A 13,516-nucleotide genomic window follows, 5' to 3' on the forward strand; every position below is an offset into this window, starting at 1 on the left:
ATGGAATGCAAATTTATTTAAACAACGTGAATGATGACTTTTTACCTTGCAGATCAAGTCCACCATGATCGGACCCAATGCAGCTTCCGCCGGACTCCATCAAAAGCAGTTGGCGGCGCGGGAGAAGGGCGGCAGCTACCTCCAGAAGTACCAACCCCATCCGCCACTGCCACAGTTCAAGCCGTTGGTCCAGGTGGATCCCACCCTGCTCATTGGCAGCCAGCGCGCTCCTCTTCAGAATCCCCGGCCAGGAGACTACTTGCTAAACAAGACGGCCAGTACGGAGGGTATCGCCTCCAAAAAGAGCCTGGAACTAAAAAAGCGCTATCTGCTGGGTGAGCCGGCCAATGGCAATAAGATACAGAAGTCCGGATCCACTTCAGTGCTGGACTCCCGCATTCGCAGCTTCCAGTCGAACATATCGGAGTGCCAGAAGCTTCTGAATCCCAGCAGCGACATCAGTGCCGGCATGCGAACCTTCCTCGATCGCACAAAGTTGGGCGAGGGCAGCCAGACAACACCCGGACAGACGAACGAACTTATCCGTTCCGCCACCAGCAATGTGATTAACGATCTGCGCGTGGAGCTTCGGATACAGAAAACTGGCTCCAGCCACTCCACGGACAACGAGAAGGAAAACGTTTTCGTGAACTGCAAGAACGAGCTAAACAAAGGGATGGAATACACGGATGCGGTCAATGCCACGCTGCTGGACCAGCTGGCCAGAAAAAGTTCCCCCACCACGCCGACGAATAAGACGGTGGTCGAGGTTATTGACCTAGTGACGCCTGAGAAGCCAATTGACATTATCGATCTAACGGCACTGGAAACGCCCAAAAAGCAGTTGGTCGATGGTAGCGCCATGGATGTGGATGAACGCCTCACACCCGATAGTAACAAAATCAGCGAACTGCAGCAGGAAGTGAAAGAGGAACCCAAGCCGGATGTTTCTAAGGATGTGAAGGAATGCATACCTGATATACTGGGACACATTAAGGAGGGAACGGGAGCGAAGGAGCCAGGTGATGACGACCAACAGAGCCTGCTGGAGCAGTCGGACGAAGAGAAGCGCGACTCACCGGAGAAGGATGTGGCCGAACATGAGCTTTATGAACCGGATAGTGTGCAGATCCAGGTGCCCAATATCCCATGGGAGAAGAGCAAGCCGGAGGTCATGTCTACCACCGGCAGCAGTGGCTCCATGTGCTCAAGCTCAGACTCTTCTAGCATTGAAGACATCCAGCACTACATTTTGGAGTCCACAACCAGTCCGGATACTCAGACAATTGGCGGAAAGCACAATGTGCCCCGTTTGGAGGTGCACGACACAAGTGGTGCCCTGATGCAGGTGGACAGTCTTATGATTGTGAACGGAAAGTATATTGGGGATCCCGAGGATGTCAAGTTCTTGGATATGCCCGCCAATGTTATTGTTCCGCCAGCACCGGCGCTTAAAACGAATGAGCTGGATATGGAGGATGACCAAGAGGTGGAGGCGGAACCAATAACTGCTACTCCGGAGCCGGTGGAGTGTACGGTCATCGAGGCGGAGCGCCGTGTTACTGCTCCCCCTCCTTTGCCAGAGATGGGTCCACCTAAATTAAAGTTCGACAGCAAAAATGAGAACAAAATCGAGAGCTTGAAGAATCTTCCGTTGATCGTAGAAAGCAATGTGGAGCACAGTCAGGCAGTGAAACCCATTACGCTTAACTTAGGCAATTTGGCTAGGACGCCAGATACTCCGACCACGCCTACGGCGCACGATAGCGATAAAACACCCACTGGGGAAATTCTCTCGCGAGGATCTGACTCAGAAACCGAGCACACTGGCACTGGTCAAGTACTAACGGAGACGGAACTCTCCGACTGGACGGCCGACGACTGCATCTCGGAGAACTTTGTTGACTTGGAGTTCGTGCTTAACTCTAACAAGGGTACAATAAAACGTCGCAAGGATCGACGACGCAGTGGAGCAAGCAAACTTCCCAGTGGCAACGAAGTAATCCACGAGCTGGCCAGGCAGGCGCCAGTGGTGCAGATGGATGGAATTCTTAGTGCCATCGACATTGATGACATAGAGTTCATGGACACGGGTTCCGAGGGTTCTTGTGCTGAAGCTTATTCCGCAACAAATACAGCTCTCATTCAGAATAGAGGTTACATGGAGTACATCGAGGCGGAGCCCAAAAAGACGACCCGCAAGGCAGCTCCACCATCCAGTTACCCAGGAAATTTACCGCCTTTAATGACGAAGCGGGACGAGAAACTGGGCATTGATTACATTGAGCAGGGGGCGTACATAATGCACGATGATGCAAAGACGCCTGTGAATGAGGTGGCTCCTGCCATGACCCAGTCGCTGACTGACTCAAGCACGCTAAATGAACTGGATGATGAAAGTATGATAATATCCCAGACCCAGCCCACGACAACGGAGGAAAGTGAGGCACTGACGGTGGTCACCAGTCCACTTGACACGTCCTCGCCCAGGGTTCTCGATCAATTTGCCTCTATGTTGGCGGCGGGAAAAGGTGACTCCACACCCAGTAGCTCAGAGCAACAACCAAAGACGTCTACGGTGACGAGCAGCAGCACTGGGCCCAACTCCTCGACACCAGGGAACGTCTCGAAGGAGCCGCAGGAGGAGGACCTGCAGATCCAGTTTGAGTATGTTCGAGCACTGCAGCAGCGGATATCGCAGATCAGCACCCAACGGCGTAAGAGCTCTAAGGGAGAGGCACCTAACCTGCAGCTAAACAGTAGCGCACCTGTGATAGAATCAGCCGAGGATCCGGTCAAGCCCGCAGAGGAGCCTCTGGTCTCAATGCGACCGCGGACCACCAGCATTTCCGGAAAGGTACCTGAGATACCCACACTTAGCAGCAAGCTGGAAGAGATAACCAAAGAACGCACCAAGCAAAAGGATCTGATTCACGACCTAGTCATGGACAAGTTGCAGTCGAAGAAGCAGCTAAACGCTGAGAAGCGTCTGCACCGGAGTCGACAGCGCAGTTTGCTGACCAGTGGCTATGCCAGTGGCTGCAGCCTGAGTCCGACGCCCAAGCTGGCGGCTGCTTGCAGTACGCAGGACTCCAACTGCTCTAGCCAAGCGCACTACCACACCTCAACGGCGGAGGAGGGACCAAAGCCGCCAGCGGAGAGGCCTTTGCAGAAGTCCGCCACGTCCACCTATGTGTCGCCTTATCGCACTGTCCAAGCGCCCACACGAAGTTCTGATCTCTATAAGCCGCGCCCCTTCAGCGAACACATCGATTCGAACGCTCTGGCGGGTTACAAGCTCGGCAAGACGGCCTCGTTTAATGGCGGCAAGTTGGGCGACTTTGCGAAACCCATTGCCCCGGCGAGAGTTAACCGAGGAGGAGGTGTCGCGACCGCGGATATAGCCAATATTTCCGCGTCGACGGAGAACCTAAGGAGCGAGGCCAGGGCCAGGGCTCGTCTTAAGTCTAACACAGAACTGGGCCTTAGTCCCGAGGAAAAGATGCAGCTAATACGTTCAAGATTGCACTACGACCAAAACAGATCCCTGAAGCCGAAGCAACTGGAGGAGATGCCATCCGGGGATCTGGCGGCACGTGCCCGCAAAATGAGTGCCTCCAAGAGCGTCAATGATCTAGCCTACATGGTGGGACAGCAGCAGCAGCAGCAGGTTGAGAAGGATGCCGTGCTCCAGGCCAAGGCGGCTGACTTTACATCCGATCCCAATTTGGCGTCCGGTGGGCAGGAGAAGGCAGGAAAAAGAAAGCCTGGACGGAGGCCAAAGGATCCGGAGCGGCGTAAGAGTCTCATACAGTCGTTGTCCAGCTTCTTCCAAAAGGGGTCTGGATCCGCGACCTCCAGTTCCAAGGAGCAGGGCGGCGCTGTGGCTGCCGTCCACTCTGAACAGTCAGAGCGACCCGGCACCAGCAGCAGCGGCACGCCCACAATCTCGGATGCGGCGGGTGGAGGCGGAGGAGGAGGTGGCGTCTTCAGCAGATTCCGCATCTCGCCCAAGTCCAAGGAGAAGTCAAAGGTCAGTGCTTGTCACAATTATCTAATTGTAATGTTGTTTTGGTCGGTGTTGATGTAACCAAGTGTTGTCTGCCTCACGGAGATTGGCTAGTCCAAGCTATCAATTCACACGACCTCATCTAGCATATAAGTTATATTAACTGCCGAGGCCTCGATGTCTGGTGTAATAAGTGTGCCATTTATAACATTTGAAATTCTTTTAATCATTTTGCAGTCTTGCTTTGATCTGAGGAATTTCGGTTTTGGTGTAAGGACATTTAACTATTCTTAACCCTATTTACCAAACACTTTCGAGTTTTCCAAATTTCGTACACTATCAACAGCTTAGTCTTATTATTTGGCATCCGTTACTTTTGGTTTATTTAATATCTAATGATCGCACATTTCTTCATCTGAATGGGCTTTTTGTCTGTTTGCTGGTCCTATTAACACAATAAAGTTGCAACAATTTTCTTATGATTTCTTTTTATTTACTTTATTTTTGTTTTCTTTTACCCTTTGCAGCAAAAGTTATCTAAGTGTTAACATTTAAGATTGACTGCTGAATTATTTCCCTTGCCTCCTAAATAACATATGTGTTTTCTTAGTTTAATATCTATTCGGAGCACGTGGTTTTCAGGGAAACCTTACGGACATACGGATATTCAGTTGTGTGTTTTAAACTTTAAGTTTGTAATGGTTTAAGTACTGGGCAGCTTTTTGTTTAATGGGTATTAATTTAAGAAGTGTTATTTAAGGTTTTAGCTTAATGGATATTTTGCATGATTGGTTTCCCTGGACACCCGGTTATGGTAATCTATAAGAGTTATGTTTTAAGTTTTTTGCCTTTGGACATTCTGCACGTTAAATGTATATACTATATTTTAGTAAATAACAAACTGTTTCTAATAAGATTTTGAATATTGTTTATTTTTCCATACGTTTTTCTCGACCTCTTATTTCCTCCTCTGAAAAACACGCAATCATTTAAACCGATATATATTCTGATACCTCCTAACACCGTGCTACACTAGGACAAGGATATGCTGGTCTGCAATGCAGCATCTCCAGCAGGAGCCACATCACAGAAAAATCACTCGCAAGAGTATCTGAACACCACGAACAACAGTCGCTATCGAAAGCAAACGAACACTGCGAAATCGAAACCCGAATCGTTCTCTTCATCCAGCCCGCAGCTCTATATACACAAGCCCCACCACCTGGCCGCAGCTCATCCCAGTGCCCCGGACGACCAGACACCACCGCCCATACCGCCTCTGCCACTGAATTATCAGAGATCCGACGGTTTGTTCTTCTCATTCTATGTCTGCATATACCGTCCACCCAACTGTCCTGTCCCGACTCACTCAAGATTCATACAAGCGCACACTTTAAGGCACGATAATATAATACCCTTTCCAATTTCCAGATGAGAGCTACGCTAACGAGACACGAGAGCATAAGAAGCAACGTGCCATATCGAAGGCTTCACGACAAGCTGAGCTCAAGCGATTGCGAATCGCTCAAGAGATTCAGCGGGAACAGGAGGAGATCGAGGTGCAACTGAAGGATCTGGAGGCACGCGGCGTGCTAATTGAGAAGGCGTTGCGAGGCGAGGCGCAAAATATAGAAAAGTGAGTGCTAGGATCTAGCTATTTCCTTGAATACCAATTCAATGAAATCTCTTCTACAGCCTGGATGCGACAAAGGACAACGACGAGAAGCTACTTAAGGAACTTTTGGAGATTTGGCGCAACATCACAGCACTCAAGTAAGCTAATCTCTGAAGCTCTATAATAAACGAATCCACTGTAATTTTGCTTTTAGGAAACGCGATGAGGAACTGACTATAAGGCAACAGGAACTGCAACTGGAATATCGGCATGCCCAGCTGAAGGAAGAGCTCAATCTGCGCTTGTCCTGCAACAGTAAGTGTTATAGTTTCCTCTCAAAACTTTGATATGCTATTTACTTCCGCCGATGCAGAACTGGACAAAAGCTCCGCCGATGTGGCTGCCGAGGGCGCAATTCTCAACGAGATGCTGGAAATTGTCGCCAAGCGAGCCGCCCTACGACCCACAGCCTCCCAACTCGACCTCACGGCAGCGGGATCCGCATCCACGTCCGCCGAGGCAACGGGCATTAAGCTGACGGGACAACCGCATGACCACGAAGAATCGATTGTGAGTAAATGGGACCTACAAGTTTGAGTTTGAAATTGACATCATCTCTTGTTTCAGATTTGAATACCAAATTTTCCCTGGAGCTTGCTGGTCTGCGAAGTGCTGCACGGACTGTTGAGCCTAAATACTTAAGATGAAACAAGGGAACAGGGGAGAGCGTACCAAAAAGGCAGCTGAATATACAGAATTAACAATACTAAAACCCGTGAGCTGTAACCGAAACGAGCAACTAACTATTCAAAGTGGATAAGCTGGCAATGAACAATTTCAATATTTATATAAGTAGAGATCCTAACTAATATGGGAGAAGCGCGCAAGGTTAATGTAAAAACAGGCAGAGATGAAATCAAAACCAAAAACTAATTTCGCAATTTAAAAGTAGGGATTACGAATGTTTTTGCGAATACCTTTAGTTTCGTATTCGACCTAATTGTACGTTTTGTTAGTCGTTGCCACTGAAATCTGTCTGATTTTTGTATGTCCTATGCAATATGTTGTGTTTTTATTTAATGTAATGTAGTGAGCGTGTGCAAAGGGTATGTGATTTTGAGCAAATGTAAATGGTGTATTTGAGTTTTCTTAGGTTATTTTCACTTAGCGATTGTTTGCCGATTTCTATGTAAACCGTTTGAGTGTATTATTATTTATTTGACAAAGCACCTCCCGCACATCCTCCCGATCAGCACACCCATGTATGTATTATGTCATTTGCCCCAAATCGAAATCAAAGTGAACACAAAGAGATGCACACAAATATTTTCTATATGCGAAAGCCTACACATAAGGATGTAAGCGAGCAAGCAACCATTAACTGTATACTAATGAAATCATTTAAATTATTGTGTAACTTTATTTATAACCTGCATATATATAAACATATTTATCGAATTTATTATGTAACTTTTCGATTTATTTTGAATTGAATAAAGATTTTATGAAACCTAAGGACGATTTTATATTTCTCCTTTGTAAAATTTTCCTGAAATGTCTTTGAATAAATGTCCTTTAAGGTGGTTTGGAACACGCGCTGCAAGTCTAGATATTCCGCCATGGACGCTAATTTGGCGCACATAAAATATTTGCGCGGATTTTAAATTTAAATCGGCCAGATGGGGAGATATAGAGATGCCACACTTCGTTCTCATAAAGTGGCCACACCAAAGAGGTTCGGTGATTCGTGGTGACTGACTATTAAAGATTGGCGGGAAAGCCGTTTTACCATCTGGTAACACTGGTAATAGGTAAACAAACATAGCAACCAAGATTTCCTTGGTGCTTTCAGAAACTCCACTTTTAAAGAAAATTACGCTGAATTTGATAAAAGATGGCTGACAAACAGTCCACTGAGGAAGCAACCAAATCCGTCCAGACTTCAGCAGTGCCCAAGCCAGCGGATAAGAAGTCGGCGTCAGGAAGTCTTCACTCGGACTCAGCCGATGCTTTGGAAAATCAGGATAAGTCGGAAAAGCCCAGCGACCAGCCCACCGCCTATAGCATGCGACCGGCCTTTGGTGAGATGTTTCCCCTGCCCACCATCAAGAGCATAATGAACAACGTTATGGCCGAGAAACTCAAAGGTTAGTGTGAAAATCCATAAGTACACTGCGCGTTGCCTAGCAACTTCTCTATTTAAAGACAAAACCTATGACAAGGACGTCGCCAAGAAGTGGACCAGTGAGATCGCCGACGAGGTGAACCAGCAGATAGCCAGCAGCTCCAAGGTGAAGCGGTACAAGCACGTGGTCCAGGTGATGCTAGGCCAGGAGCTGGGTGCGGGGGCCACCTACAATTCGCGCTGCTGCTGGGATTGCGACTGCGACACCTCCGTCTCCGAGGTCTTCAGCAACACCAGTCTCTTCTGCGTCTGTACCGTGTTTGGAACGTATCAGTACTAGAACCGATTTTCCACAGAACTGGTTAGACTAAGGATTATACTTTAACGGGGTGAGATTACATTAAATGGGTTGTCACGAGATGGGTTTTCAAATCATTATATACTAAAAATATTATATAGATAAAACAATCAACGAATGTTGTTTAATTTAAAGGTAATTTTTTAGTACTTCCATTCAAATTTCATCTGCCCACAGTCTCGTGACACCCCCGTTTATTTACATTTTAATCTAAGCAATGCTAACATCTCGTATTAGTAGGCACCGGGAACAAAGGGTTCATCACTTTCGATCGTCGACCTTCGTCGTGCTTCATTGGATGCGTACGTTCAGCGGATTCAGTATGCGGCCCGACATCACAGCCACGTCCAAGTCGCGATCGACGATGAAAAACAGAAACGGATGATTCACAGAGATCTGAATGGGCTTCGATTGGGCGCCGTAGTTGCCTAGAGAGCAAAAGGAAGTGTTTATTGCACTTTGTCTCGTGTTGCAGAGGCTGCAACTGTTGCAACACCATTAGGTGGGGCATTCGCAATGCGTTGCGGCTCAATGCCTCCACTCCATTCCATTCAGGTGTGCTGCAATGCGAGACACTTACGCTTCAGCTGATTGATGGGATGCGTACGGATGGTGACGTCTATGGATTGCTCAATGTGCCGCACGTAGACGCCCTTCTCCTCAGTCATGGGCCTGAAATCGGCGCGATTTGGTTCAAATACATCGCAGCTGCAACGAAAGTAAAATGAAGCCAGGAACTGAAGCTATTACGCCCATGCTTACATTCCCATCTGAAACAGAGAGCACAAAAACCAAAGACACCTCAATAAAATACACAAAAATGCACTCTACAAATGAATACATACATTCTGCAAGTCGTTGGTCAGAAACATGGTGCCGTGCAGCTTGAAATCTGGAATGATGGCTTGCACCCAGCGTGGCTTCAACTGCTTCCGCATCAGTCGAAGGGTTGGTCCCAGTTTCAAGGAGGCGGCGGCTGCAACAATATCCGTGTGATAGTCGGGCAACAGAATCATTAGGTTGTACTCCGGTGTGTCCAATTCCAACTCCAGCACGCTCATCTTCAGGTGCTCAAAGTACTTGTAGTACAGCACTGCGTTATATACCTTGAAGGTGGTGTGCACCACCTGCTGATTGCCCAAGTAGAATACGTGGCTGATCACATCCGTGTTATAGTTGGACTTTCCCTCGGCCGCCTCTCCGATATAGTGTGGCTCAAAATCATTCGTGATGGGTGCAAAGGCAGCGGGCACTGGCGGTGGAAAGTGCAGCGGGTGGTGCGGAACATGCGTGTGCGGATTGAAGAGGGTCAGAAAGAGATTTGCATCCAGATCCTTGTATGCTGGTATCGCATGACGCTTGTATCGCGCCGTCTTCGTCTTGCGAGTCACCGATATGTTTGCTGGTTGCACGGATGGCGCTATAATAGAAATTACTTGCCGTGTTCCTGGTGGCTTTCGCTCCGCCACCTGGCGAGCCATCATTGGCATTGGCATGGCCACAGTTCGCGCACTGGGCAGGTAAATGGGCTTTGGAGTGATTGGATTCGAATGCTTTAACGGCGCCTGAAGTTTGCTGGTGGGCAGTCTGGAGACTCGAGCCTTCTGGATGCGCAACAGAGGCTCGGAGTCCTCCTCGGCTACAAAGGCGGACACTAACTCGGCTGCTTCATCCTCACCAGCGGGCTCAGCGGCCTCCTCTTCCCCCGATGTTGCAGCAGGTGCTTCTGTGGTGGCCTCCGTCTCCGCTGGAGCCTCTGTTGTGGTGGTTGGAGGCTCTGTCGTTGTCGTCGCCGGCGGCTCTGTGGTTGTTGTGGCCGGCTCTTCTGTTGTGCTCTCCGCATCCTTTGACGTTGTGGTTTCCCCCTCCATTTCCATGGTCGTCGTGTTGCTGGCCATTGTGGTGTTGACCAACTCGGCATCTGATGTGAGATTGGCTGGCGTGGAGGAGAGCATATCTACACTTAAGTCGTATCCGTAAAACATGAGAACCGTCTCAAAATCCTTGAGGACAGTTACATTGCCCTTGTTCAAACTGAGTCCTTTCAGTGGATTGTCGGAACCAAAAAAGTAAGTCTGGAAAATATAATAATAATCCATAACATAAGATTGTTAATCATAACTCAGCATATATGGTGAGTATGTCCTTTATAGAGTCCCAAGTTGTAAAAGATGGAATTATTTAGACTTTGCTAATTAAAAAAAATGTATAAAAATTAAGTTAGCCCTACCACGGACCCTACTGATCTATTTCATTACCCAAATTCTGATCAGCAATAGGTACGCAACGATGGACAATTAAAAAATCTATTCACTTGAACCAATGCTGCTTAGTTTTTTGCGAGATTAACAGATCCAATGGGGTCGACGAACTATTGAAACCAGATTGGAGATCGATTGAGCTTTGGTCATGGGCCTGGGGCAATTTGTTTGTCAGTACGCATATCTGGTTTTTCATTTTGTTCTTTATCAATGACCACTTGGTGCTCCCCACTCTGGCCACCAAACTTTCGGACGGGTGCTTAGCCAGGCGTGTAAATGTGCGTGGCCACTTAATTTGGATGGCGTTCTCGAGCGGATTACCCCCCATGGCAATGGGTTAAGTTCAAAGCAGCAGCCACACTGGCCTACTTGCTGGGATCCAGTCTCACCCGCAGTCGTCGATGGATGTCGCGGTAGCCCACGCGGGTCACATCCCTGTTGTTGGGCAGCTGCAGGACATGACGCAGCTCCTCAGCAGTATTCCCGGCCGAACCCTCGAACAGAGCCACCAGCACACTGACCAAGGCAGTGGGCGAGAAGGCAAAGTTGTTGCGGTTCAGAATGGAATGGTAGTGGAGCAGGCGGTGGGTCAGGTCGTTTGTCAGGTCCACCATCACCTCGGCGGGAGTCAGCTCCTTGGCGGCCAGCACCTGGGGTAGGTGATCCAGCGGCGTTAGCGGAGGCGGCGGAAAGTGCGGATGCGGAAAGCCGCTAGCACGAAATTCTTCATGGTCAATCTGTATATAGTGGGCTTCCATCTGGAGCAGATGGACCACCAGCCAGGTGAACAGTGGCACCAATCCAGCCATGACAATGCAGCTGACCTCGCTTTGAACTGATTGATAGCTCACTTAGCACTCTGATTGTCGCGTTCGCGGCTATTTAGCAACAAAAATTGGCAAGCTCTATCCGCTATCCCCCCAATTGCAGTCCGTTCATTATTTTCCACTTTTTTTGCGATCCCGATTCAATTAGCCCAGCTGATGGATGATCTGCACTCAAGGTGATGACTATTCTGAAATTCGTCAACCGTCAAGCCCCAGCGTTTTCCACATAGTTTTTCAGATGCAGTGGCTCGGATACGGATGGCGAACAGTATGGGATCGTCTCGCTTCTGTTTCGAACTGATTCGCGTGATTGCTGCTGCCAAACTGAAGTTAAAGCTGGCTGAGCAGAGGGCTAAAATACGGCAGCCGATCGATGGAACTGGCATCGGATCGCATAGTCGAGCTCGGCTTCGTGGATCAGACAGACGGTCGATGCTACGTGGAAAATGTTTGCCCTGCCAGAGCTGAAAGATGATTTATCAGGAATAAAAAACCAAAAAAATCTAAAATTGGCACATTTATCCAAATTATTAATTCAATCCTTCCATCAATGCTTCCCTTTCAACCACGATTATGACTCCATATGAAGGCGACTAGAGAAATCGATGAGTTCTGGCAAAAGTTAATTAATTACAAGCAACAAGTGCTCTCCGTGGGGTGTATTCCCAACTGATTCTATCTTTGGTAATCGAAATGACAGGTCCTAATAAATAATACCTTTATGTATAGCCTGATTGAAGCCCAGTTGCTTGGCGGAAAGTTAGTGAATAGGGTCATGGCTTCTCTAAGGAGAACTATACAACGTAGCCTGGGCTACTTTTGTGCCCTTAATGGAATCCTGGATTTCAATGTGGAAATTGGGACAGGAAATTTGCGCAGATACCGAGTCCTTTTCATGTACCGTCTATTGCACAACTTCGCGGTTATCAGCCTGTCGTTAAAGTTTCTGTTGGATTTCACGGACCATTTTAAATATATCGAAAGGTCCACGTTGTTGACTATTAACTTTTTCACATATTTTACTTTGGTCTTCTTTGCGGTGCTTAGCTCCATGGGATCGTGCTACCAATGGCAAAATAGAATCCATGCAGTTCTGAAGGAGCTGAAGCATCAAAGGGATCTCAGCAGGCACATGGGATACAGGGTGCCAAGGAGTAAACTGAATTCCATTGACTACTTGTTGATCGCACTCACCGTTCTTCTGATCCTTCGTCTCAGCATCCATTTGGTCACGTTTACGCTCAGCGCCAGGATGGGGTTCAATCATCCCTGCAGCTGCTTCCTGCCGGAGTGCATGATCTTTTCCATGAACTACCTGCTGTTCGCCATCCTAGCTGAGATAACCCGGTGTTGGTGGCGTTTGCAGTCCGGACTGAAGATGGTACTCCTGGATCGCCATTCATCAACTGTCGCCTCCAAGTTATGGGAGATTAAAAGGCTGCACACTAGGTTCCAGCGCCTAATTGACTTAACCGCAGAAGTGTGTTCCATCTTCAGGTATGTCACTCTTGCCTACATGGCTCGCCTTCTTTGGAGTGGCATTGTGGCGGGATATCTTTTGGTACGCTTCGTTATCGGTAATGGATTGCTGGACGTTGAGCTTGTGTACCTGGTTTTCTCGTTCATCACCTGCATCCAACCTTTGATGCTCTCGCTCCTGGTGAATAGCATGACCAGCACAACAGGATCATTAGTGGAGGTGACCAGGGATATTTTGAAAATACCCCACAAGAAAAGCGCGAAGGTGGAACGAAGTGTGAGTATCCTGGCATTCCATTCAAGAAATTATAATACATGGAGTTTTCTAGATCGAATGGCTGTCGCTGCAATTGACTTGGCAGCACACGCACGTCACTATCTTTGGCATATTTCGCATAAATCGCTCTTTGGCTTTCCGGAGTGCATCATTTATCCTGGTGCACGTGCTCTACATGGTGCAATCCGACTATATTTCGATAACCAAGTGATGGTCTAACCAAGCTACCGCAAATATTATATATTTACAACTTTAAGGTACTTTTTAAGAAACATTTCCTTTTGGATCACCATGTGAAGGGATCACCAGTGAGTTCCTCAACCAAAAGATCTTATAAGATGTAACAAGATGTAATAAAAACACAAATGTTTAGTTTTGAAAGTATCATTTTGCTCTTGTCTTTTCTGTTTTTATTATATTATCATAGAATTTTTATTTTGTTTAACTTATTCCATACAATTAGTTGTTTATGATTTATTCATTCTGATTTCGATTTATTGTTTAAAATCAACATTCATAAACACGTTCATTGAAATGATTTAGAGTTTCTTGCTTTTTCATTGTT

The 13,516-nt window shown here is 47.5% G+C and overlaps 4 protein-coding genes across 5 annotated transcripts in view; 3 read left to right on the plus strand and 1 right to left on the minus strand.

The window, feature by feature from the left end:
* Positions 1–7,139, plus strand: part of LOC6607011 (F-actin-monooxygenase Mical) — a 44,795-nt gene extending 37,656 nt beyond the window's left edge. The window contains 8 exon segments of the mRNA XM_032721754.1: positions 53–4,033; positions 4,247–4,279; positions 5,046–5,316; positions 5,441–5,645; positions 5,705–5,782; positions 5,839–5,939; positions 5,998–6,194; positions 6,252–7,139. Of these exon segments, the coding sequence (XP_032577645.1) occupies positions 53–4,033; positions 4,247–4,279; positions 5,046–5,316; positions 5,441–5,645; positions 5,705–5,782; positions 5,839–5,939; positions 5,998–6,194; positions 6,252–6,257 (4,872 nt within the window). The 3' untranslated portion in view covers positions 6,258–7,139.
* A 273-nt stretch (positions 7,140–7,412) lies between these two features.
* Positions 7,413–8,439, plus strand: LOC6607012 (tctex1 domain-containing protein 2). 2 transcript variants are annotated; one of them, XM_002031765.2, is made up of 3 exons: positions 7,413–7,771; positions 7,830–8,138; positions 8,348–8,439. In XM_002031765.2, exons 1-2 carry the CDS (start codon positions 7,519–7,521, stop codon positions 8,087–8,089), a joined length of 513 nt encoding a protein of 170 aa, XP_002031801.1. In that variant the 5' UTR covers positions 7,413–7,518; the 3' UTR covers positions 8,090–8,138; positions 8,348–8,439. The 2 variants fall into 2 exon arrangements, with proteins under 2 accessions (XP_002031801.1, XP_032577644.1); XM_032721753.1 differs by having other exon boundaries at positions 8,345–8,427.
* LOC6607013 lies at positions 8,145–11,513 on the minus strand. Its single transcript, XM_002031766.2, has 5 exons — positions 10,758–11,513; positions 8,953–10,182; positions 8,870–8,877; positions 8,688–8,815; positions 8,145–8,535 (listed from the first exon to the last, which is right to left on the minus strand). Exons 1-5 carry the CDS (start codon positions 11,175–11,177, stop codon positions 8,399–8,401), a joined length of 1,923 nt encoding a protein of 640 aa, XP_002031802.1. The 5' UTR covers positions 11,178–11,513; the 3' UTR covers positions 8,145–8,398.
* Positions 11,514–11,624: 111 nt separating this feature from the next.
* LOC6607014 (putative gustatory receptor 85a) lies at positions 11,625–13,245 on the plus strand. The gene is made up of 2 exons (XM_002031767.2): positions 11,625–12,951; positions 13,004–13,245. Exons 1-2 carry the CDS (start codon positions 11,917–11,919, stop codon positions 13,160–13,162), a joined length of 1,194 nt encoding a protein of 397 aa, XP_002031803.2. The 5' UTR covers positions 11,625–11,916; the 3' UTR covers positions 13,163–13,245.
* Positions 13,246–13,516: the final 271 nt, after the last annotated feature.

This window comes from Drosophila sechellia, chromosome 3R (assembly GCF_004382195.2).
Source record: "Drosophila sechellia strain sech25 chromosome 3R, ASM438219v1, whole genome shotgun sequence".
NCBI lineage: Eukaryota > Metazoa > Arthropoda > Insecta > Diptera > Drosophilidae > Drosophila > Drosophila sechellia.

Coding starts and splice junctions, on each gene's coding strand:
- LOC6607012 (XM_002031765.2), top strand. CDS start 7,519: ATGGCTGACAAACAGTCCACTGAGGAAGCAACCAAATCCGTCCAGACT. Junction 7,772..7,829: donor TATGGCCGAGAAACTCAAAG/GTTAGTGTGAAA, acceptor CTCTATTTAAAG/ACAAAACCTATGACAAGGAC.
- LOC6607013 (XM_002031766.2), bottom strand. CDS start 11,177: ATGGCTGGATTGGTGCCACTGTTCACCTGGCTGGTGGTCCATCTGCTC. Junction 10,183..10,757: donor ACATCCATCGACGACTGCGG/GTGAGACTGGAT, acceptor TATATTTTCCAG/ACTTACTTTTTTGGTTCCGA. Junction 8,536..8,687: donor TCCCATCAATCAGCTGAAGC/GTAAGTGTCTCG, acceptor TTTGCTCTCTAG/GCAACTACGGCGCCCAATCG.
- LOC6607014 (XM_002031767.2), top strand. CDS start 11,917: ATGTATAGCCTGATTGAAGCCCAGTTGCTTGGCGGAAAGTTAGTGAAT. Junction 12,952..13,003: donor GCGCGAAGGTGGAACGAAGT/GTGAGTATCCTG, acceptor GGAGTTTTCTAG/ATCGAATGGCTGTCGCTGCA.